The sequence below is a fragment of the Hyperoodon ampullatus genome (assembly GCF_949752795.1).
Source record: "Hyperoodon ampullatus genome assembly, chromosome: 1".
Lineage (NCBI taxonomy): Eukaryota > Metazoa > Chordata > Mammalia > Artiodactyla > Ziphiidae > Hyperoodon > Hyperoodon ampullatus.
Genome location: NC_136914.1, coordinates 182,716,459 through 182,742,153, shown reverse-complemented (window position 1 = coordinate 182,742,153; position 25,695 = coordinate 182,716,459). Strand labels below are relative to the sequence as shown.

The following is a 25,695-nucleotide window of genomic DNA, read 5'->3' as shown; positions in this document are numbered from 1 at the left end:
AGGCTGTCCTTTCTCCACTGTACATTCCTGCCTCCTTTATCAAAGATAAGTTGGCCATATGTGCGTGGGTTTATCTCTGGGCTTTCTATCCTGATCCACTGATCTATCTTTCTGTTTTTATGCCAGTACCACACTGTCTTAATTACTGTAGCTTTGTAGTATAGTCTGAAGTCAGGCAGCCTGATTCCTCCAGCTCCGTTTTTCGTTCTCAAGATTGCTTTGGCTATTCGGGGTCTTTTGTTTTTCCAAACAAATTTTGAAATTTTTTGTTCTACTTCTGTGAAAAATGCCAGTGGTAGTTTGATAGGGATTGCATTGAATCTGTAGATTGCTTTGGGTAGTAGAGTCATTTTCACAATATTGATTCTTCCAATCCAGGAGCATGGTATATCTCTCCATCTATTTATATCATCTTTAATTTCTTTCATCAGTGTCTTATAATTTTCTGCATACAGGTCTTTTGTCTCCTTAGGTAGGTTTATTCCTAGATATTTTATTCTTTTTGTTGCAATGGTAAATGGGAGTGTTTTCTTGATTTCATTTTCAGATTTTTCATCATTAGTGTACAGGAATGCCAGAGATTTCTGTGCATTAATTTTGTATCCTGCTACTTTACCAAATTCATTGATTAGCTCTAGTAGTTTTTCGGTAGCATCTTTAGGATTCTCTATGTATAGTATCATGTCATCTGCAAACAGTGACAGCTTTACTTCTTCTTTTCCAATTTGGATTCCTTTTATTTCCTTTTCTTCTCTGATTGCTGTGGCTAAAACTTCCAAAACTATGTTGAATAAGAGTGGTGAGAGTGGGCAGCCTTGTCTTGTTCCTGATCTTAGTGGAAATGGTTTCAGTTTTTCACCATTGAGGACAATGTTGGCTGTGGGTTTGTCATATATGGCCTTTATTATGTTGAGGAAAGTTCCCTCTATGCCTACTTTCTGCAGGGTTTTTATCATAAATGGGTGTTGAATTTTGTCGAAAGCTTTCTCTGCATCTATTGAGATGATCATATGGTTTTTCTCCTTCAACTTGTTAATATGGTGTATCACATTGATTGATTTGCGTATATTGAAGAATCCTTGCATTCCTGGAATAAACCCCACTTGATCATGGTGTATGATCCTTTTAATGTGCTGTTGGATTCTGTTTGCTAGTATTTTGTTGAGGATTTTTGCATCTATGTTCATCAGTGATATTGGCCTGTAGTTTTCTTTCTTTGTGACATCCTTGCCTGGTTTTGGTATCAAGGTGATGGTGGCCTCGTAGAATGAGTTTGGGAGTGTTCCTTCCTCTGATATTGTTTGGAAGAGTTTGAGAAGGATGGGTGTTAGCTCTTCTCTAAATGTTTGATAGAATTCGCCTGTGAAGCCATCTGGTCCTGGGCTTTTGTTTGATGGAAGATTTTTAATCACAGTTTCAATTTCAGTGCTTGTGATTGGTCTATTCATATTTTCTATTTCTTCCTGAGTCAGTCTTGGTAGGTTGTGCATTTCTAAGAATTTGTCCATTTCTTCCAGGTTGTCCATTTTATTGGCATAGAGTTGCTTATAGTAATCTCTCATGATCTTTTGTATTTCTGCAGTGTCAGTTGTTACTTCTCCTTTTTCATTTCTAATTCTACTGATTTGAGTCTTCTCCCTTCTTTTCTTGATGAGTCTGGCTAATGGTTTGTCAATTTTGTTTATCTTCTCAAAGAACCAGCTTTTAGTTTGGTTGATCTTTGCTATCGTTTCCTTCATTTCTTTTTCATTTATTTCTGATCTGATCTTTATGATTTCTTTCCTTCTGCTAACTTTGGGGGTTTTTTGTTCTTCTTTCTCTAATTGCTTTAGGTGCAGGGTCAGGTTGTTTACTCGAAATGTTTCCTGTTTCTTAAGGTGGGATTGTATTGCTATAAACTTCCCCCTTAGAACTGCTTTTGCTGCGTCCCATAGGTTTTGGGTCGTCGTGTCTCCATTGTCATTTGTTTCTAAGTATTTCTTAATTTCCTCTTTGATTTCTTCAGTGATCACTTCATTATTGAGTAGTGTATTGTTTAGCCTCCATGTGTTTGTATTTTTTACCGATCTTTTCCTGTAATTGATGTCTAGTCTCATAGCATTGTGGTCAGAAAAGATACTTGATACAATTTCAATTTTCTTAAATTTACCAAGGCTTGATTTGTGACCCAAGATATGATCTATCCTGGAGAATGTTCCATGAGCACTTGAGAAAAATGTGTATTCTGTTGTTTTTGGGTGGAATGTCCTATAAATATCAATTAAGTCCATCTTGTTTAATGTTTCATTTAAAGCTTGTGTTTCCTTATTTATTTTCATTTTGGATGATCTGTCCATTGGTGAAAGTGGGGTGTTAAAGTCCCCTACTATGATTGTGTTACTGTCGATTTCCCCTTTTATGGCTGTTAGTATTTGCCTTATGTATTGAGGTGCTCCTATGTTGGGTGCATAAATATTTACAATTGTTATATCTTCTTCTTGGATCGATCCCTTTATCGTTATGTAGTGTCCTTCTTTGTCTCTTCTAATAGTCTTTATTTTAAAGTCTATTTTGTCTGATATAAGAATTGCTACTCCAGCTTTCTTTTGGTTTCCATTTGCATGGAATATCTTTTTCCATCCCCTTACTTTCAATCTGTATGTGTCTCTAGGTCTGAAGTGGGTCTCTTGTAGACAGCATATATATGGGTCTTGTTTTTGTATCCATTCAGCCACTCTGTGTCTTTTGGTGGGAGCATTTAGTCCATTTACATTTAAGGTAATTATCGATATGTATGTTCCTATTCCCATTTCCTTAATGGCTTTGGGTTCGTTATTGTAGGTATAGTCCTTCTGTTGTGTTTCTTGCCTAGAGAAGTTCCTTTAGCATTTGTTGTAAAGCTGGTTTGGTGGTGCTGAACTCTCTCAGCTTTCGCTTGTCTGTAAACGTTTTAATTTCTCCATCAAATCTGAATGAGATCCTTGCTGGGTAGAGTAATCTTGGTTGCAGGTTTCTCTCCTTCATCACTTTAATTATGTCCTGCCACTCCCTTCTGGCTTGTAGAGTTTCTGCTGAGAGATCAGCTGTTAACCTGATGGGGATTCCCTTGTGTGTTATTTGTTGTTTTTCCCTTGCTGCTTTTAATATGATTTCTTTGTGTTTAATTTTTGACAGTTTGATTAATATGTGTCTTGGCGTATTTCTTCTTGGATTTATTCTGTATGGGACTCTCTGTGCCTCCTGGACTTGATTAACTATTTCCTTTCCCATATTAGGGAAGTTTTCAACTATAATCTCTTCAAATATTTTCTCAGTCCCTTTCTTTTTCTCTTCTTCTTCTGGAACCCCTATAATTCGAATGTTGGTGCGTTTAATGTTGTCCCAGAGGTCTCTGAGACTGTCCTCTGTTCTTTTCATTCTTTTTTCTTTATTTTTCTCTGCATCAGTTATTTCCACTATTTTATCTTCCACCTCACTTATCCGTTCTTCTGCCTCAGTTATTCTGCTATTGATCCCATCTAGAGTATTTTTCATTTCATTTATTGTGTTTTTAATCGATGCTTGATTCATCTTTAGTTCTTCTAGGTCCTTGTTAACTGTTTCTTGCATATTGTGTATTCTATTTCCAAGATTTTGGATCTGGGAAATAGAATCTTGGATCAGCTTTACTATCATTATTCTGAATTCTTTTTCAGGTAGACTGCCTATTACCTCTTCATTTGTTAGGTCTGGTAGGTTTTTATCTTGCTCCTTCACCTGCTGTGTGTTTTTCTGCTTTCTCATTTTGCTTATGTTACTGTGTTTGGGGTCTCCTTTTTGCAGGCTGCAGATTCGTAGTTCCCGTTGTTTTTGGTGTCTGTCCCCCGTGGCTAAGGTTGTTTCAGTAGGTTGTGTAGGCTTCCTGGTGGGGGGGACTAATGCCTGTGTTCTGGTGGTTGAAGCTCGATCTTGTCTTTCTGGTGGACAGGTCCACGTCTGGTGGTGTGTTTTGGGGTGCCTGTGGCCTTATTATGTTTTTAGGTATCCTCTCTGCTAATGGGTGGGGTTGTGTTCCTGCCTTGCTAGTTGCTTGGCATAGGGTGACCAGCACTGTAGCTTGCTGGTCGTTGACTGAAGCTGGGTGCTGGTGTTGAGATGGAGATCCCTGGGAGATTTTTCCTGCTTGATATTATGTGGAGCTGGGAGGTCTCTTGTGGACCCGTGTCCTGAAGTTGGCTCTCCCACTTCAGAGGCACAGCACTAACTCCTGGCTGCAGCACCAAGAGCCTTTCATCCACCCGGCTCAGACCAGGTATGTGGGGAGTTTCTTGCCTTTTGGGGGGTCTGAGGTCTTCTGTCAGCGTTCAGTAGGTGTTCTGTTGGAGTTGTTCCACGTGTAGATGAATTTCTGATGTATCTGGGACAAGGTGGCCATCCCTGGTTTCACATCAACATGATCTCAGGCACAAACCTCCTTTTTTTCCATTTTGTCTTTAAGTTACTTGTTGAAACAACCTTTTCACTCTGTGCCCCTCAAGCCTGTGAGAAATGGAATATTTCTTGCCATCTCAGTAAACAAAGGATATCGCAGTCATCAGCCCTTGCAGCCCTCCCTCTAGGAGGTTTTTAAATCATTCACATTTATTCATCTCTCCTGTATCTCCCCTTAACTTATCTTCACGTGTCTCCAAGTTGTGAAGCCTTAGGTGGTCTAGATCAGCACTGTCCAGTAGATAGAGAACGCAAGCCACATGTGTGATTTAAAATTTTCTAGTACTCACATTAAAAAAGATTGAAAAGCAAAACAGGTGAAATCAACTTTGATAATTTATTTAGCCTGATGCATCTAAAATATTTTAATATATAATCAAAATTTTTAAACTACTGAGAGGGCTTCCCTGGTGGCGCAGTGGTTGAGAGTCCGCCTGCCGATGCAGGGGACACGGGTTCATGCCCTGGTCCGGGAAGATCCCACATGCCATGGAGCGGCTGGGCCCGTGAGCCATGGCCGCTGAGCCTGCGCGTCCGGAGCCTGTGCTCCGCAACGGGAGAGGCCACAACAGTGAGAGGCCCGCGTACCACAAAAATAAAAACAACTACTGAGATATTTTACTCTTTTTTTATACTAAGTCTTCAAAATTGGGTATCTTACATTGGTAACACATCTCAGTTTGTACTACACACTTCACGTGCTCAGTGGCGGCCACACATGGCTTGTGACTGCTGTATTGGACAGCAGAGATCTCCAGGAAGAAAGACAAGTAGCAGATGACTCGGGGGAGTGGTGATGGGGTTCCTGCTTTGTTCAGATCGTTTATTGTTTATTTGTTTAACTGTTTACTAGTTAAAACTACCATACTCTTTGATTTTTGGCTTAATTTATGATTTATCTTTTTCCACTTGAGTTTTTATGCTGGTGAGTGTGATTTGAGTCAGGGGTGAAACCTGTGAAAGATTCCCTCTTGTTGGGGTGGGCGGGTGGGCTCTCTCACTTGGGGTCTCCAAGCCCTTCTGCTGCGTGAAAAGTCACGTCATTCCCATCCGTGGATTTTCCACGTGGGTATGTTTTCAGATAAACTAATGTGAAGGTAAAGGGAATTTCAACCTCTGACTCACATGTTAAAATACAGAACTTCTAGTGAGGTACTTAGGAGTATAATATTTAAATGCATTTGTTTGTAAAATAGATAGCTAGTGGGAAGCAGTCGCATAGCACAGGGAGATCAGCTCGGTGCTTTGTGACCAGCTAGAAGGGTGGGATAGGGAGGGTGGGAGGGAGGGAGACGCAAGAAGGAAGAGATATGGGGATATATGTATATGTATAGCTGATTCACTTTGTTATAAAGCAGAAACTAACACACCACTGTAAAGCAATTATACTCCAATAAAATGTTTAAAAAAATAATAAATGCATTTGTTAAGTTACATGATAGATTTCCCTAAATTTTAGATGGGCGTGATGTTTCTTATTTATATTTAAAAGGTGAGTCAGTTTTTTATATACTGTGAACTGCATACTTTTTTTTCTAGAGGGAAAATAAATCATCAGCAGTTGAATGTGACCCTGGTAAATATATTTGGTCCAAAAGGATTTTTTTTGTTTTTAGAGAAGTTGCCCTATCAGGAAAATAAGATGTGTAAAGGTTGATTTCTTCCAGCTCCTAATATGCTGTGATTAGGGAGGAAACTAAGAAGCTGGTGAAGAATTACTTTTTAATCTGTGGTACATATCAAATAGCCTCCTTCCTTTCCTTCCAGAGTGAATAGTATTTTACGTGGGGTAATCTGAGTGCACGTAATTCTTTTGTACCATAGATTTTCTCTGGACTTGTAGCCCTAAGAAAAATCTGCAACCACCCTGATCTCTTTTCTGGAGGCCCCAAGAATCTTAAAGGTGTTCCAGATGAGGAACTAGGGGAAGATCAGTTCGGACACTGGAAACGTTCTGGGAAAATGATAGTTGTTGAGTCCTTGTTGAAAATATGGCACAAGCAGGGCCAACGAGTATTGCTGTTTTCTCAGTCCAGACAGGTGAGTATACAAACCTCATACAAGAAACAAGTTGGTTCTTTATGACTCACAACCATTACTTAAAAAATGAGATATTGTCTAAAATACTGATTCCAAAGGCAAATCCATCCATTGACCCTGAAGTGGCAGCCTGCAAAGCTCTTTGGGAGATGGGATCTTTCTCTAGAGTTGGTGCCCAGAAGTTGGCTTTTTAAAAAAGGTTTATTACCATGTGATTCTGGGGTGCAGGTGAGTTTGGGTCTGAACTCAAATAAATGCCGTGTTGATTACAAAACTTGTAAAAATTAACAGTCCGGAAATACCAAAAATATTCTTGCAGTAGTTACATTTATCTTCCTCGAATCAGGAAACCCCTTCTAATACAAGCCTTTTGGGAAGGATGTGACCCTTTACACAAATGTGGAGTACTCACTGGAGGTGTACATTTGATTTTTAAAGTCTTATATCCTCCACCCCTTCTCCCAAACAGATGTTGGACATATTTGAAGTATTCCTTAGGGCCCAAAAGTATTCCTATCTCAAGATGGATGGTACCACTGCGATAGCTTCAAGACAACCACTGATTACAAGATACAATGAGGTAACAAGTGAACAGAACGATGAAGTCACATGGCGCTACTTTGTACAGAGGGGAAGAAGGAGAGGTCTGCACCCACAGTGCCTACATCTGGGATGGGGCAGTGGGTGCTTTTAACTCAGTGCATTTCTGGATTTGGGGGATGTGTTGTGTTTAAACAGAGAATGTGTATTCCTTCTCGAAAACCCAGGTTTAAATATTGCTAATTTAATTGATATTAAAAGTAGAAGCTGTGAGATGGAATCTTGACTGACCAAAGGTTTCTGGGGCATAACCCATTGCTTGTATTGGGAACAGGCTTCCGTGTGGAGAATATGTAAAGGCAGAGGTGAAGAGCTGTAACTAGTCTTCCACGTGCATACTGAGTGTTGTGTGTCTTACCTCTAGGACACATCCATATTTGTGTTTCTTCTGACCACTCGGGTGGGTGGCCTAGGAGTCAACCTGACGGGGGCAAACCGAGTCATCATCTATGACCCTGACTGGAACCCAAGCACAGACGTGCAGGTCCGTTTATTTTGTTTAAAGGAGCGTGTTGGTGACATACTATCTGATGGCTTGCACTCGGGAGCATCCTTCGGTGCCACGTTACCCTCAGCATATAGCTCACATCTTGGTTGTAGCTTGTCTTCAGCTTGGAGTAAGGGTCTTCACAGTTTTCCCGTAGCAGGCACACTAGACATGGGTAAAAAGAGAACTGGGAGGGGACAGACACACATTGTTTTCCAGGTAGAGTTGGCTAGGTCTGTTTTGTCACCTGCCTGTTTATCTTCCTTAATAGGCCTTGGTTGTACTTAGCCTCATTAGCCAAAATTCTAATTTCGGGAGTGGAAGGAAGCGACCGGCTATTAATCAGTGCTTATCGCTGAGAAGGGCCCTTGTTGAGCTGCATCTCTCTACCATAGGCCCGGGAGCGAGCGTGGCGGATAGGCCAGAAGAAACAGGTGACGGTGTACAGGCTTCTGACCGCAGGCACCATCGAAGAGAAGATTTACCACCGGTCAGTACACGTGGCTGTGCTCCTTGACCAGAGGCTGCTCTCCTAGTTGCGGGTGTGCAGGAGGGAGAGGCACTCTGCCAGGGTTTGGAGCAGGGAATTTTTTAAAAATAGTACTTTAAGAAGTCTTGGGACTTCCCTGGTGGTGCAGTGGTTAAGAATCTGCCTGCCAACGCAGGGAACGTGGGTTTGAGCCCTGGTCTGGGAAGATCCCACATGCTGCGGAGCAACTAAGCCCGCGAGCCACAACTACTGAGCCCGCGCTCCGCAACAAGAGAAGCCCCCGCTTGTGGCAACTAGAGAAAGCCTGTGCGCGGCAACGAAGACCTAACACAGCAAATTAATTAATTTTTTTTTAAAAACTCTCTCCATCTTAGAGCAATAGTTGCTGTAACAGAGCGATATGTGTTTTGGTTTTTTTATCTTGTTTTGTTTTTGTATTTTTTCTTTCTCATTAAAATAAGCTTAGATGTCTTATTGTGTGTTTTTTAAAAATGTCTTTGAACCTGATTGTTTTTCTACCTTATTAATAAGCAGTTACTGTATGTTTAGAATTCTGAGGTACAGCTAAACATTGTTTCATACCAGCTTAATTTCTATCTTTTTAGACAAATCTTCAAGCAGTTTTTGACAAATAGAGTGCTAAAAGATCCAAAGCAAAGGCGATTTTTCAAATCCAATGATCTTTATGAGCTGTTTACTCTGACTAGTCCTGATGCATCCCAGAGCACTGAAACAAGTGCTATTTTTGCAGGTATTTCATAAAATAATTTAACTTAAAGTAACGAAATACATAAGAGTTAGGCAGTATAACACTAGCATGTTTTTCCCTTTCACAGGAACTGGTTCAGATGTTCAGACACCCAAGCGCCATTTAAAAAGAAAACTTCAACTGGCTTTTGGAACAGACCAGAACATTCCAGTAGGTAAAAAGTTTCCTGGTTCTAACACATCTGCAAATGTTGCCACGTCATCTGAAGAGAAATCTACAGCTATAGGACCTGAAGTGAATGCAGTAACTTCTAATCTAGGTGATCCTTTGAAAGATGCCCCTCAAACATCTTGTAGTCTAACTAACAGTGAGAGGCTTGGAGAAGAGATAGATGCAGTGTCCAGACTGCAGGATTCCTCACTGATTCATGGAAACGGAGAAGGTTTAGATTCTCCGAGAATCAGCAAAATGTCCAGGATGTCTGGTGAGGAAAGCATCGATGTAAAGGAGGGTCTTTCTGATAAAAGAGAAAGCTGCCGGGTTCAAACAGAACCTCTTTGGGAGAATGAGCAAACAGAAAATAATTTTTATAAGCACAAGTCGAAAATGAAACATCACGTGGCAGAAGAAAAGACCCTGGAGAAACATCTGAGGCCGAAGCAAAAGCTTAAGAGCTCTAAGCACCGCAGAGATGCCAAGTTTGAGGGAACTCGAATTCCGCACCTGGTGAAGAAGAAGCAGTACCGGAGGCAAGACAGTGAAAATGAGAGCGAGCCCAAGGAACGCAGCCATGACGACTACGTCCTGGAAAAGCTTTTCAGAAAATCAGGTACTCCTTTTGCTGACCTTGCCACAGGTGTGCTAGGAATAGAAATGAGGGGGCCACTTCTAGCGGAAGCAGCCTTTCCTGGCAGTGCAGAGTGTGTGCTCAACTGGAAGTATTTTTCCTTCTAAAACTCAGATTTGAAATGTATTGACATTTTTGAAAATCATTTCCACCTCTCTTTCCTAGGAGAATTTGAACCTTGGGAGAACAGTAGGACTCGACTTCTAACCACATACAGGAGGGGTGCAATGCTTAAAATAGATTTGTACTACCTGAACATTCATAGATGATTTCTCTGCATGCTGTATTTATCTGATTTAACAACCACAGGAGAGTAAAGTGACAGATCATGGGGGAGAGAGACGGGCATGGCCAGAGGCAGGCACTCTGGAAGTAGGAAAGCTGGTAGCTAATATCAAGGGAGAAAAATTAGGAAAGCAGACTCAACAATTGCTCAGGACCCTGGAGGGACCGGCCAGCCTGCACCAATTAGTCATCCCTGGGACTGTCTTACTCAGGTATCACCAGTCATTGTGTTCCCAAGGTGACAGCCTTGAGTTTCCAAAGATTGCTGAATGGGTTTCTGTTCAGGAAAGCAGGCTTACGTATGGCATCTCAGAAGGAAACCATCTGGGCCTGATGCTTTCTTGTAAGGTAGTTCATTGGTAACTTGCTCTGTTTTTTTCTACAGTTCCTGGTCTGTTTTCCTAAGAAAAATTATCTGTCTTGTCTAGTTTTCAAGTTTATTTGCATGGAGGCATAGAAAATACTCTTGTAATAATTTTTTTAAATTGGCTTCTGTTTCAAGATAATTTCCCCCTTGTCATTTCTAATTTTGTATATTTTCCCCCCTTTTCCTTTGTCAGGTTAAGCTAGTAGATTGTCTATTTTGTGATTTTTTCCCCAATAAACCAGGTTTTTGATTTATTAATTAGATCCATGGTTGTTCTCTACCTCATTAATTTGTGCTTTTATCTTCAGTATTTTCTTCCTGTTGCTTTTGTTTTTGTTGTTGTTTTGATGAGTTTTTTTGGTCCTAATTTTTATAAAACTGTTTGACTTGGAATTCAGTTCATTTATTTTTGTTCTTTCATTTTTATTGATAGAAATATTTAGGGCTATGCATTTTTCACTGATGACTGCATTGGATTCTTCTGATATGTAGTGTTTCCATCATCATTACTTTTTAGAAATTGTGTAGTTTTATTTTATATTTGTATGTTTTCCCCCTTCAATAGAGAATATATTAGTAGAAGATTTTAAAGTTTTCCAGGTAACAGTGAAGAGTTTATGTTGAAGTGTGGTTATTAAAGCATTATGCTTTGATTATACAAAGCAGTGACAGTTGATAGTCCCTCCCTTATCGGGTAGAGATGCAGGTGAAGAGCAGCAGCATTTGTAAAAGTTCCTGGGTCCTGGTGGTCACGGGTGAATAGCAGCTAAAAACGTTCATGATGTTTCCTCTACCCACAACACACTAGCCTATACAGAAGAAAACGTGTGATTGTGTACGAGCTGAAATAACATGTTCACTGTTTCCTTTGCTCTTGCCAGTGGGTGTGCACAGCATCATGAAGCATGATGCTATCATGGACGGAGCCAGTCCAGACTACGTGCTGGTGGAGGCGGAGGCCAACCGTGTGGCCCAGGATGCCCTCAAAGCACTGAGACTCTCTCGGCAGCGGTGTCTGGGAGCAACATCTGGTGTTCCCACCTGGACTGGCCACAGGGGTGTGGCTGGTGCACCAGCAGGAAGAAAGTAAGAGGTTGCCGCCCTGCCATGCTTGTGAGGAGGCCAAACCTGCTGGGCTGGAAATAAAATCAGGGCAGGCAGGGATACCTCCTCCTGTTTATCTGCAGCAGTAGAAAATCTCTCAGGGAGGGATTGGGTCAGCCAGATGTATGTGACTTGGGGAGGGACTTTTATCATCTTACCTTCTTCTTTGCTTTCATTCCCTCCTTTCCAAAGCTGATTTTTCAGGGAAAGGAGAAATCTGTTTTGCTTAAGAGGTGATGTCATAAAAAATAGTAAGAGGTACAGAATAACGATTAAACTTTAATAAGATGATTAGCTGGGTTTCAGCAATCAGTAATTACTGTGGTATTCAGCGTGCTCTTTTAGAATAGCTTCCCTACCTAGAATTCAAGGGTAGTAAGCTGAGCAAGGATATTGAGTAATAATTTCTACTGCTTTACTAGGAGAGTAAAGTACGGGAATCTCAGGGGATAGAGCAGAAGCATCATGGCTGATGGAGCAGAAGCGTCATGGCTGTGAAAGAATAACCGTGCAGAAGAAAATTGCTCCAAGAGGAGTTTAGGTGTTGGAAGGGCATTCTCATCTGTAAGTCACAAAGTTACATTTTATCAACTATGACTCTCTTCCGTATTTAGGAGAAGATTTGGTCAGAAAAGGAACTCCAGCTTCTCTGTGCAACATCCCTCTTCAACGTCTCCAAAGGAGAAATGCCAGGTAATCTGATAGCCTATCAACTTTTCACTTGTGAGATCTACTTAATTGAATTGCCATGAAAATTTCACTCGATTCTGCATGTGAAGAGCATCACTGGCATAATGACATCTGATATTTATGTTGTGTGCACTTTCATGCATTTATGAAGTACTTCTGTGTGAATTTAAAAGGGCCAGCTAACTTCCTAGAAAAGACAAAGTCTTTAACCCAAGATCCATAATAGAATCTCTGTTTTGTCTTCCAAAAGTTCATATAAGGATGGGTGATGTGTGAGTTGCTGCCCATACCGCCTGCCCCATCCGGAGGTGAAGTACTAGCTCCAAGGACCACTGCCCTCTAGACTACAGGTCTAGAGGGCCTTTATTGAATGTTGTTTGTAATTTACTAGCTGCCAGAGCATTGTGCCCTTCTCTGCCTGTCCTACAACCCCGAAGGCCTTGAGTGCTTCAGTGAGAGTAAATAGTAGGCCATACTCTGATCATTTAATACTTTGTTACTTTCTGCTTAAGGGTCATGTTACTTATAAAATTTGAAAAGTCCCAGGTTCAGATTCCTGTTTTAGATTTATATGAACACATTTAGGAATAGAGAACCTTTTTTTTTTTTACTTCCTGTGTTATGTTCTTTTAGCAGTAGGAATGTGAAGAAAAACTAGATTTATGTAGCTGTTCTAAGGAAACTCACATGAGGTGTAAAGTAGTAAAAAGATTTAAAAGTGAAGGAAGTACAGCTCTGATATTGTTCCTTATCCCACGGTGCTCAGATCAGGGAAAACTTGGGAGGAAGAACGGTAAATGCCCACAGAGCTCGTACCTCCTGGAGACAGTTTCCCTAGAAGCCTTCTTTGGAAGCCCGGCCCCACCCTCTCTGCCCTCCCTCCACTCTCGTCCCTCAGGATGGTGACGAAGCAAATAGTGTAGTTTTGGGTTTTTTAGGAAATGTTTTCTAAGAGTGGGTGCATTTAGACACTTGACTCTCCTCCTTTCCCTTTGCATTAGACGGTGTATCATCCATTCTCCATCAGCCTCAGTGCCCTGGGCATGTGTGTTATCTTATGGCCCCTCAGAGCCTTTGGAGAAATAAGTAGTGGGAGCGTAAACTGGAGATTAAATATATCGATGCACTGGTCTTCTTTCTCCAGGACAGCACTACGAAAAAGGATGGAAAAGATAATGTTTCGGAGCATTTTAGTGGAAAAGTTGAAGATGCGGAGCCTTCATCTGGAGCCCTCACTTCGTCCTCACTGTTGGCTAAAATGAGAGCTAGAAACCACCTAATTTTGCCAGAGCGCTTAGAAAGTGAAAGTGGGTACCTTCCAGAGGCTTCTGCTCCTCCGCCTTCCAGCATGGAACACGATGACCTTCTGGTAGAAATGAGAAACTTCATTGCCTTTCAGGCCCAAGTTGATGGCCAGGCCAGCACTCGGGAGATACTGCAGGAGTTTGAATCCAAATTATCAGCATCACAGTCTTGTGTCTTTCGAGAACTATTGAGAAATCTGTGCACTTTTCATAGAACTTCAGGTGGTGAAGGAATTTGGAAACTCAAGCCAGAATACTGCTGATCAGTATTACCTTCTGAACTTTAAATTGACTTTTTCTAGTGGACATTTCTGATTATTAATCTTACGATTAATAATCATATGTTTTGTCGATGTAAATTGGCTGCATTTGATGTTTACTTTGAATGATGGCTACCTCATAATTAAAACTTAAGGAGGAAGAGATTCTTCTCTGAAATTTATAAAAATACCTGGATTTTTTTTTTCCAAAATTAATTATGAAATCAGGGACCTAACTTGTTAATCCTTGGAACACATTTGTTCTTTTACCCAGAAGATGCTGTCAGGGAATACATTACTACTCATTTAGAAGTTTATAGACCAGAACTCTCAAGAATTCTTTTTATTGGTGCTAAAAACATGTCTTATATTCAGTTAGGCCTGTTCAGTAAATCAGTTCATCAGTATCTGATAACAGAATTGTTTTTGGTACCTAGCTTTTAAATGTTTAAATCAATCATTTGCCACCCAAAAAAGAGATCGGACTTGTTACCTTTTGAGTCCTATTAGTTGCCTTTAAACGATCTTCTGTTAAGGTACTGTTAAAATGACAGGTATTTTTATTAGTAAAGCATGGAATAGCTTGATAATAAATGATGAGACATGTATTTGTAGAAACTTGTAGTTTTCTTAGTTTACAGTGGCTTTATTTTAAGCAAAGGGCACCTTCCCCACCCCCCACCCCCCCCGCATAGTGGTTTTAGGAAAATATGTTATCTTAAAAAAAAAAACTCAAGCAGAACCAAAAGTAGGTACAAATAAAACCACCAGCGCACACACGCGCACACACACGCACACGGACATAACTCCGGACCACACCCGGATATACCATCATCACCGCATAGTGAGCACCATTCTAGCCCTCTCTCTGCTTACATCCTGGGAGGGAACTTTGAACATTTTTTACCTTATTCATTGTCTGTCTTTCTAAGGATGCTGGTAACTTTATATCAGACATCATTGTTCTCCTTCTTCTGTCCAGTTATTTTCATCTCTCTTTTCCCTTTCTGTTCACCGTGACGCTCCTGTTTTAGAGGTTTGGTTTTCAGCTGCATCTGTTTCTGGCTGTTGTTTATGTGTTTAGAGTTTTGTGATGATGTTGTTTTGATCCTCAGTTTGTTTTCTTAGCGTTGTTTTTCTTTCCTTGTCATTGTTTTATCACAGCTCTGAAGTCCTGTTTTCTGAAGTTCGTTGGATTCCTTAAATGTCTTCTAGAGCTGTCACGGTGCAATTTGTTTGTTTCTTAGAGTTGTTTCCTCTGGCCTGCTGTTTTCACTCTTTCTGATTTTTCTGTATTGTGCTCTCCTTCCTCCCATGCTGTTTCTTTACATCTAGCTCATGCTAAAATCAGGCAGCTGGGTCCAGATCTCCTGTATGCTCTTCCCTGGCACCCAGAGAGAAGGGGTGTGGGTTTGGAGGTCGGGGAGGGCCTCTGCTGGGCAGCATGCAGCTTTTGGTTGGAGGACTTGGGTTTTACTTTTCCGTTCTGAGATTTTGTTAAATAGCTTGGGCCATGAATCCTTCCCCTTAGATTAGGAGATGTCATTGTCAGAGTCATAATTCCCACCAGAATTTTCTGCTGCTTTTTTTGGATTCTGGCTTTTTTATTTTATTCTGTTTTTAAAGTGGTTCGGTGTTAGAGGAAGAAGATTCTATTATTTTCTTCATTCTACCATCATTATCTAGAAATAATAGAGACTTTTAAACAGGTCAATACATCCTAAACTTGACTGCTTGGCTCAGAAGGGAGTCAAAATTCATGACTTTTGTTTCTGGGAGGTTCTTTTTTTATTTTTATTTTTGTAATCATTAGCCTATAAGAAAATTGCATCCCTTTTGTTCTCGGATTAAAGTACCGATACAGTTCACTAGTGTGAAGTGCTTTGGCATCCTAGCTCTATTGTGTGAAATCTAAACTCTACCAATCTAGGGAAGTTGTAGCCTTCTCTTCAAGTAGAAAATGCCAGCAAAAGTTATGATGCAGTCACAGCAAGGTGGCCTTCACTCCAAGCCTTGTCTCAGCTCTGCCACCAGCTGAGACCTTGGGTAGTCACTGCCTTGCCTGTGTCTCAGTATGGATATCTGTGAACATTGTCATCGTGCCTCTGGGTGGAGAGACTTAGAGGAAGATGCTCTAAGTCATGGTTTTAACAACATAGAGTAACTTATTCATTTAGATAAAATCTAACTTTTGGAACTTTAAAAGCTTTGTACAACATAGATAGATTTAATGTATTTAAAATGTTATATTGGTATTAAGCTACAATAAAGGATTTTAAAATTTTGTGAAATTTAAAAAATTCCTTAGTTAATACATGAATATACTATCACTCTTGAAAAATTTTCAAGCAGTACTCTGCCTCCCCACCCCCTCTTGTTCGTATTCCAGAGATAAGTACTGTATTTGGTGTGTATTCTTCCAGGCTATTTTCCATGCCTTTACAGATGCGTGCAGCAGAGACTGCTGCTGTAATGTCTGTTTTCCCCTTCTCCTTTACTGATAAGATTCCTGCTTTTTACCTGGACGCGTGGCTGCTCAGCTCACGACTCTACTTGCCAGCCTCCTTATGGTTAATTGTGGCCACGTGACCAGGCAATGCGCTACAAAGAGAACATCCAGACTGGGCCCTTAAATAAGGAATTGGGTGTCCACTCCATTCGACATTCCCCTTTGTGCTGGCTGAGATGCCTGTGGGAGCTTAAGCAGTGACTTGAGGTGGGGAGAAGTCGTGTGCTGACGATGGAGACGTTGGCCTGCCAGTCTTGAACTGCTTCCCTTTCACCCGTTAACTTAAGAGCAAAATAAATTCCTGACTTGTTTAAACCACTGTCTTGGAGTCTTTTTGTTACAGCAGCTGGTTTTGTTTTATATGTGATTTACAAAAATGGGATTATCATCTTTATTATTTTGCAGCTATTAACTTTTCATTTAACGTTATATACAACACATCCTTTCGTTCCTGTAAGTATAGCTCAACCTTCATGTAATTGCTGGAATTAAAATTAGGTGGATTTTTAATTTTAATGGTTGTAGTGAAAGTGCTTCCTTCAATTCATACTCCATAAAAGGACCATTTCTCCACACCCTTGCCAACAGTAGGCCGTATCAATCTCGGGAGTTTGTTGTTTGTTTTCCTAAACAATATTGTGGTTGAAAATACCTTGTTTTAACTTGAATTTCCCTGATTACTTATAAAACTAAACATTTCCATGTTTTTTGGCCATTTGTAGATCCTCCATTACAAGTTGCTTGTTCATGTTATGTTGGCCTAGTTTTACTATAGATCATTTTCTCTCTTAGGGGTTACCCCCTTTGCCAAACAAAAAAGAAAAGGTAATTGTTCCTACTATTATTGAATAGTCCAATTTTTTTCTCCATCCATTTGAAATGGCTAGTTTATCATATGCTGAATTGTCTGTTTCTGGACAGTGGATCTAGATTCTATTCTACTGACCACACACTTCCCTGTCCAACTTTGTACAGTGTTTTGCTATCTATAGGCATGTTTCCCTTCCTTTTCCCCCCCTCTTCATTGTCTTATTCTTGTGCATTTTCTGTTTCAGGTGAATCTTAGAATTGGTTTATTAAGTTCCACTAAAATTGTGTTGCTCTTTTGATTGAGATTGTATTAGTTTATACATTAATTTGAGGATAATAGGCTTCTTTTAATTAATGTAGTTTTTCCCATTAGCATCATGATAGGCCTCATTTTATTAGAGTATGTTATATTCTTGGATAAAATTTTAATAACTTTCTTCATGAAGGTCTTGCACATTTCATATTAGGTTTATTCCTAGCTATTTTATAGATTTTTAGTTTTGTGAGGGATCTTTTTACTTTTGCATGAAAATATGGAGAATTAGAACACAACTATTTTATGATGTTTATCATACAGTTTTTAATTTAAATATAGTCAAATTCAGTCTTTTCATGTTTCATTTTGTTTCCTTATTTAAGAATCCCTTTCCTAACCTAAAGTCATGATTACATTCTCAAATTCTCTTGTAAACACCATGTGGATAGTTGCTTTTTCTAGCACCTTTTAAAAAAATAGTTCATCCTTTCCCTCCTGACTTGTAAGCCTTCCTCTATCACTATATCTAATTTCCATGTAATTATGGGAATGTTTCTGGGCTCTGTACTCTGTTAAATTGGTCCACTTACTTAACTTTGTCAATAACCCACTGTTTTAATAATTGTAGCTTTATAAGTGGCAATCACATATGGTAGAATGATTCCCCTCATCTTCCAAAAAATTTCTTAGTTCCTGGACCTTTGTTTGGGATCAGCTTGTCACATTTGGATTTTGTTGTTGTTTTTGAAATTGTAATGACTGTACAGATTACTTAAGGAGGATTGTTTACTGAGTTTCTCATCTATGAATAGGGCATATCACTCTGTTCATAATTCCATAATGTCTTTCACTTTTATAAGGTCATGCACATCTTACATTAATTCCTAATTATCCTACAGTTTTTGTTGCTATAGTAAGTAACATTTTTAAAATCACATTTTCTAGTTTATGAGTATTGTTGGATTTTACATATTGGTCTTGTATTTAGCAACCTTGCTTGAACTCTTATTAATTCCAGTAAGTCTGTAAATTGTCCTGTGTGTTACAATCATGTCAGCTGCAAATAATGACCATTGTATTTCTTCCATTTCAATACTTACACCATGTATTTCCAATATGATAATGAATATAATTGACAACGGTTGACATCCTTGCCTTATTCCTGACTTCTAAAGTTTTACCGTTAAATATGCAGTTGCTGTTGCTTTCTGGCAGATGATCTCTATCAGGTTAAGGAAATACTCTTTCTGGGCTTCCCTGGTGGCACAGTGGTTAAGAATCTGCCTGCCAATGTAGGGGACACAGGTTCGAGCCCTGGTCCGGGAAGATCCCACATGCCGTGGAGCAACTAAGCCCATGTGCCACAACTACTGAGCATGCGCTCTAGAGTCCACGAGCCTTGACTACTGAGCCCACGTGCCACAACTACTGAAGCCCGTGCGCCTAGAGCCCGTGCTCCTCAACAAGAGAAGCCACTGCAATGAGAAGCCCATGCACTGCAACAAGGAGTAGCCCCCGCTTGCTGCAACTAGAGAAAGCCCACGCACAACAACAAAGACCCAGTGCAGCCAAAAATAAAGTAAATAAATTTTTAAAAAAAGGAAATGCTCTTTCCAATCCTGAATCCAGTGCTGAATTTTATTAAATGCTTTTTCTGCACTATTGATTTAATTGTGTAGTTTTTCTCCTTTAAATCTCTCTCAGTGTTGTAAAGTACACAGTAATTTTCCAAAATTAAAACATCTTTTAGACTTCTACTTCCAGAATGGCAGTGTGAAGGACCCTGCAGAAGTGCAATCCAGAAAATGACTGTAACTGGACAAAATTCCAGAAGACAAACATCCCCTCCCTCCCCCAGAAAATTTAATATTTCTGGAAATAATCCTAAGGGTATATTGTAAATGAAGAGACAGTCAAGAAAATCTACTAAACCTTGGTAAGAACAGCAAAAGTCTGTGACTCTTGAGCCACGACCTATTCCTTCCCCGCTTCCTCCTCATCTCAGTGTGATGACAGAGTCTGTGATCCAGGTAGGTTTAGCCAAGAAAATGTGGCTCCTTCCTGCAATTCCCAATCCAGGGATACTGTATCTCACTGGGAGGGGCATGCTGGCAGCATTTCTCATCCCCTCCAGCTCCAAGTTGCAGGGGCTAAATTCATGGAGTTAGAAAGCATAATGACAAGTTAAAAATTCACTAGACTTGAACTGGCTGAAGAAAGATTCAGGCAATTTGCAGATAGATGGATAGAGATTATACTATCCAAAGAACAGAGAAAAAAGAATGAAGAAAAATGTACAAAGCCAAAGGGAAACATGATACACCATTAAGTGCACCAATATATGCATAATGGGAGTAATGGAAGGAGAGAGAAAAGAGAAAAAAATATTTTAAGAAATAATGCCTGAAAATATCCCAAATTTATTTTTTAAAATATCCATGAAGCTCAGTGAACTAAATGCAAAGGCTCTCACTGACACATCAGTAAAATTGCTGAAATCAAAGACAAAATCTTGAAAGTGGCAGATGAAAAATGATGCATCATTACAAGGGAACTTCAATATGATTAACAGTTAACTTCTCAGAAAACAATAGAGGTCAGAAGGCAGGGATAACAAAGTCCTCAAAGAAAAAAACTATCAACGTAGAATCATTTTACCAGCAAAGTTATCATTAAAAAATGAAGGCAAAATAAAAACTTGCCCAGATAAACAAAAACAAAATTTGTTGCTACCTAATAAGACATACTAAAGGGGAAGGGGAGTGAGGAGTGAGGCCAGGCTCCCTGGTTTTGGGGGACTGAACACCCCCCGAGACCTATCACTTCTCTTCCACTGACCCAGCCACCCTCTGCCTTATCCTCATTACCCCACCCCACCCAAGGGAGAGAACAAAGGGCAGTGAGTACTGCCCCACCCCCCCTTCCCAGTCTTCTGCAGCACCTGTAGTCCAGTCCACTTTTTCTTCAGCATCTACTCAGAAGGCAAACCCCAGAAGTTCTGAGTGCCACGCTCTAAACTCCGTCATCCACACAGGACTCCTGCCCATGACAAGGCCCATCATGACCGCAGGGCAAGCTGGGCCTACCAGGGGAGCAGATGGCCCACAAGGAGAGTGTCTGGGAAGGGATAACCAGCTTAGGCCCGTCTAGATGCATTTCCCCTGAGCTCTCAGTTTGCCCACAGCCAGTGGGAGCAGAGGCAGCAGGACCTAGGTGTCTGGTCTCAAGCCTGGCTCAGGTAATGCTCTGGCTCTCAAGTTAATTGGGGAGAGCATGGGGAGAGAGATGCCATGGAGGGCAGCTCCTCAGGCCACATGGGCCTTCTTCTGAAGGAGACAGGGTGGGCATCCTCAGCAGGGGTCATCAAGGTGGCACAGTGTGCATTGAGGGCAGGTGCTGTGTGTTTCTGGGGTGAATTTATCAAGTTCCCCAAAGGTCTCCTCCTTTCAGTCATGGACATGCCCCTGACCTCCCATGGCTGGCTGCTATTTGGTGTCACCTGGATGTAAGTGGTGGAGGGGGCCTCAACCCTCTGGGCTGGAGGGGCTGGGGGCCCAGGGAAGCAGCGTGGAGTGTGCTATGTGCAGGCACTGCTGCCACTTCACGTGCATTGTCTCAGATGGACCTCCTCCAACACCACCCAGGCTGCTCTGGCTCCAGTTCCCAGGTGTCCAGGTTAGGCTCTGGTGTCCCTGGACACCACACGCAGGTGCTGAGCTGCAGGGCGGCAGTCAGCCACATTCTCTTTTCACTCTTTTGATGATGTCCAAGGCAGAGGATCGGGGTCAGCACACAGATAAATACCCTTAATTTAAAAATCTTGCTGTTTTGAAATAATTTCAACATTACAGAAAAGTTATGAGAATGTCAGAGAACTCCCTTGACCTAGATTCACCAACTGTTTACATTTTTGCCCCATTTGCTTGCACACGTGTGCACACGCACACACACACACACACATACTTTTTCCTGAACATTTGAGTGTAAGTTGTATACATGCCCCTTTACCCCTAAATATTTCAGTGTGCTTTTCCTAAGAACAAGGACAATCTCTTAGATACCCACAGTGCAGTTATCAAAGGCATGAAATTTAAATTTGATGCAATACTATGATCTGATATGAAGGCCATATTCAGATTTTATCAGCTGCCCCACTCTGTCCTCTGCAGCTCCTGCCACCCGCCTGTCCAAGACCACACACTGCCTTTGGTCACCCATTCTTTTAGTCTCCTTTAAGTAGAGTAGTCCCACCTTTCTTTGGCCTTCATGACCCTCACAATTTGGACATTGCAGAATGTTTCTCAGTTTGGGTCTGTGGGGTGTTTGCTTACGATGAGGGTTTGGTGAAGCATCTTTAGCAGAGGTGGTGTCTTGTCCCTTCAGGGCATGGCCTTGGCAGGCTTGATGAGCTTCTGACCCCATATTGGTCATGCTGACCTTGACCACCTAGGGAAGGTGGGCTCCCCCCAGGCTCCTCCCCTCTATGTTACTCTTTACCCCCCTCTTTAAGCTCATTAAGTATTTTGTGGGGAGCTGCTTTTGAGATTATATGGCTATCTTGTTCGTCATCAAATTTTTGCCCACTGTTTTTAATCTTCATTGATGAGATTTTCCTGGATCCATGATTACTATGATGGTTGCCAGAGGATTTTCTAACTTCATCATTCCTTCTATATTTATTATTGGCATTCATTGGAAGGAAGAACTGTCCCTGCTTATTTATTTAGAGTAGAATGGACTTATGGAATTTTATTTTGTTCAGTAGATTATAATCCATTAGTATCATCATTTAGTTTGATGCTCAGACATTCCCAGTCTTCGCCCGGAGCTGCGTTAAGTGAGCTCTTACAGCTTTTTGACGTGTTCCCATAGTTTTTGGCTACTTCCTTCCCTCCTGGCACAGCAAGATAGTTCAGGCTCACAGTGTACTTTTCTCCTCTTGAGTTGGAATCAGCCATTCCTCTGAGTCGTGTTCCCCCCCACCTCTCTCTCTTTCTTTTTATTCTGAAACAATTTCAAACTTACATAGCATTTGCGAGCCTGACTCCTGTTTTAGTGGGGAATGGTACTGAAAAACCAAACACTGTGTATGCTCATTGCTATTGGAGTATCATTTGTATTCCATATTTATTTTCAGTCTATCCTCAGGAACACAGAGATACTGGGTTTATAATAGTGCTTTAAAGTGTTTATTTAAAATAAATTTTGGGTTACCAAAGTGATGTGATTTATAGAAAAATATGAAGTCAATATTGTGCACTGAATTTGTTGTATCACATTGCGAAGGTGGGAAATAAATGAATGAAGTCAAGAAAACTCCAGACCACATTGTACTGGACTTGGTTTTGAATACCAAGGGGCACTTTGGCATCCCCCCAAAACACTGAATGCTGGGAATACCCAGCTCGTGGGGAAGTTGGCTTGGGCTAAGAAAAATAGCTCATTCATAACAAGTCAAAGGAATTTAATGTTCTCAGCAAGCCTATGAGATTTATACCATACTTGTTGCCATTGTACAGATGGGGAAACTGAGGCACAAAAGGCCATTTGGTGGGGCAGGGCTCTTTGGTGCTGCAGTAACTCAAGTCTGTGATGGTGACCAGGATGCTGATCTCTACTTTCTTAATCTGGGGTGTGGGTTGTGGCACTGAATGAAATTTAAGGTCTCTTCCATTGCTAATATTCAAAGATAAAATGTTCATTGGGATTGTCTTTCCATTAAAAACATGCACTGGCCTGGGTCCGCTTAGGCAGAAAACCATGACTTGCTCATCTGGTTTGTCTTAAGGAGAACTGGTGCGTATTAAAGAAATTTACTTATCTCAACACATCTTATTTCTAAGTCTCAGATGCTTTATATGTAAAACAGGGATAAATATAGCGCCTACTTCATGAAGGTACTGCGAAGATTGGTTTCAGATAATGCAAAAAATCGAGTGCCTGGCACATAGAAATTTCCCATTAAATGCTAACCATTGGGGGAAAAAACACCATTCAGCTAATAAGACCCAGAGTTTGGACCCAGGTGGTGCAGTCGCAGGGCCATCCTGTTTGATTCCTACCTGTTGGGACCCTGCTGTCTCTGGGTGTCTGTCTGCATCCAGAAGAAGGCCTTGGCCAGGAGCTTTCTGGTTGTGACCACAAAGAACGTGGGTACACTGCAGAAGGACAGCTAAGGCAAGATCGACCAAAAGAGGACAGGAAAGAGAATGGGAGCTCCTTGCTTGTCATCTACACCAACAGCAGGGGCAAGGAGCCCCCTGGGGGACTAGCCAGCCCTGCCCAATGGTGGGGACAGCTTCACGCTCAGCCTGAGTGGGTGAGGGCTTGGTTGACAGTGCGCTGGGTGTCACGGGCCCCTCTGACAGGAAGGGGAGGCATCAGAGATGAGAGCAGTCAGGTCCCAGCCCTTTGCACACTGAGAATATAGTCAAAGTCCCAAATGAGCAGGACCAAAGCATGGGTGTGCTGGCCACTGGCCCAGATGGAGTAGAAGCTGCATTCAGAGTCCTTCCCCAGCCCTCCCTGGGCTCGGCCACTCCCCTCTCTCCTAGTCACTTTTCCCCGCAGGGTCCTGCCTGCCTAGCCAGCATGAAGCTGCTCAGGCTCCACTCACGGCATGACTCCTGAGCCCACGGACCCGGGTTCCAGTCCTGGCTGTTTTTTCCATCAGTCCATCCTGATGGAGTTGGCGTGGACTGACTGTGCCACGTCCTGCCCCAGCTCAGTCCCTCCACGGCTCTGTGGTTTTACCCTCCTCTCATACCTTCTGTGGGGCTGGGGTCTGCAGAGTGGCTTGGCAATCAGAGACCCTGGCCCATGGGTCCCCCAGCTCCCAACCCAACCATCAGTCTCCCCATCGCAGACAGAAGCTTATCATTTTGCAGGAAAAACCCAACTGCATAGGCATGAGTCTATGGGAACACTGGCTGTCTGCAGAGCAAAATGGGAACAGGTTCTTTAGATCTGCAGAGCCTTCTGCTGCTTTACTGTGGAGGTGTCCTGACAGCAGGATGCCTCTGGGTGTGTCTGGGCCCCTCTAGCCTGGCAACAGTTTGTTGATTGAATAGATGAAAGCACCCCCAGTACTCATTTTCTGCAAATGATCCTCTGGCTGTAGTGGGGGACCAGACAAACCCCCTCGGGCCCCTGTTCCCCTCCAGGTTTTTGTGTGCCAAGGACCAGGGTCAGGCTGAGCCAGGAAATCCCGTGCAAGGGGGCAACTGTGCCTTGTTCCCAACACCCTGGCTTTCTGGATGGTCAGGGGCAGCTTGTGAGTGACTGGCTGTGGCTCTGCAGAGCTGAGTGTTGCCTGAGGCCTTGGCTGTTTCCAAGGTACCCCACCTTCTCTGCAGCTGACACTGCCTCCCCAAATTCCTCCATCAAACACTCCCTTGAGGGATGGCTGATGCTGAAAGCAGCGCTCACTCTTCCTGCTCCTAGGCTGGCTCCTAGTTTAGAAAGCTTTCCGTGAACACGACAAGGAAGATAAGCCGTCGTGCAGGGAGCCTTCAGGCTCATCTGTGTGGTTTTCTGGATAGTTCCTTTCCCCTGAATTCTCTCACTGGTGTCCCAGGGCTGTCTTTTCCTTCTCTAGTCCCCTCCTAAGCAGAAACAAAGATTCAATGGATCCAGGATCCTAAATGTAAGACTAGAATAGAGGAAGTGTCTGGAAAAACAGGGATGTGGGCGTGCAGGATGGAGGGGAAGTGATGGGGCTGATGTAGGCAAGATTGGGGTCCTCCTGGGGGCTGGGGAGGAGGGGTTTCCCTTTCTGGGTAACCAGATAAGCAGCGCCCGACTGAGGAATGAGGGTTCTGCCTCCGCCTGACTCATCACGAGGGCTGTGGGGGGACATCCCTGCCTCATCGAGGCGAAAGCCCAGAGAGGGTGGGATTGTCCTGGGTAGACACACAGCCACTGCCACACAATAAACTAAGGAAAACATTTGCAACACAGATGACAAACAGAAGAGTAAAATCTTTTTGCATTTAAAGCTCTTACAAATCATTGATCCTCCAGTAGGAATCATGAACCCTCCAACAGGAAAATAAACAAGCCCCCACCCCCAAAACCCCAAAGAAATACAGTACAGTAGAAGCAATATATGTACAGTAAACTGTTTAACCTCATAAAAATGAAAAAAAAGATAAAGCAAGATGCCTTTTTTGTGTGTGGCTTATCAGACTGTCAGAAATGATTTTAAAAGTTGCCTGCTGGGCTTCCCTGGCGGCGCAGTGGTTAAGAATCCACCTGCCAATGCAGGGGATATGGGTTCGAGCCCTGGTCCGGGAAGATCCCACATGCCGCGGAGCAACTAAGCCTGTGTGCCATAACTACTGAGCCTGCACTCTAGAGCCCGCGAGCCACAACTACTGAGCCCACGTGCCTAGAGCCCATGCTCCGCAACAAAAGAAGCCACCACAATGAGAAGCCCACGCACTGCAACGAAGAGCAGAGTAGCCAGAAGCAGAGAGGGATGAGTGAG

At 42.1% G+C, this 25,695-nt stretch overlaps 1 protein-coding gene across 1 annotated transcript in view; it reads left to right on the top strand.

The window, feature by feature from the left end:
* The window catches only part of ERCC6 (ERCC excision repair 6, chromatin remodeling factor), a gene marked incomplete at its 5' end in the record, with an annotated part of 73,229 nt that extends 59,410 nt beyond the window's left edge, over positions 1 to 13,819 (top strand). Inside the window, 9 exons of the mRNA XM_079702408.1 lie at positions 6,274 to 6,489; positions 6,959 to 7,069; positions 7,454 to 7,573; positions 7,972 to 8,066; positions 8,672 to 8,817; positions 8,903 to 9,604; positions 11,156 to 11,360; positions 11,993 to 12,071; positions 13,213 to 13,819. Coding sequence (XP_079558534.1) covers positions 6,274 to 6,489; positions 6,959 to 7,069; positions 7,454 to 7,573; positions 7,972 to 8,066; positions 8,672 to 8,817; positions 8,903 to 9,604; positions 11,156 to 11,360; positions 11,993 to 12,071; positions 13,213 to 13,635 — 2,097 coding nt within the window. The 3' untranslated portion in view covers positions 13,636 to 13,819. The remainder of the gene's footprint in view (positions 1 to 6,273; positions 6,490 to 6,958; positions 7,070 to 7,453; positions 7,574 to 7,971; positions 8,067 to 8,671; positions 8,818 to 8,902; positions 9,605 to 11,155; positions 11,361 to 11,992; positions 12,072 to 13,212) is intronic.
* Between the last annotated feature and the right edge of the window lie 11,876 nt (positions 13,820 to 25,695).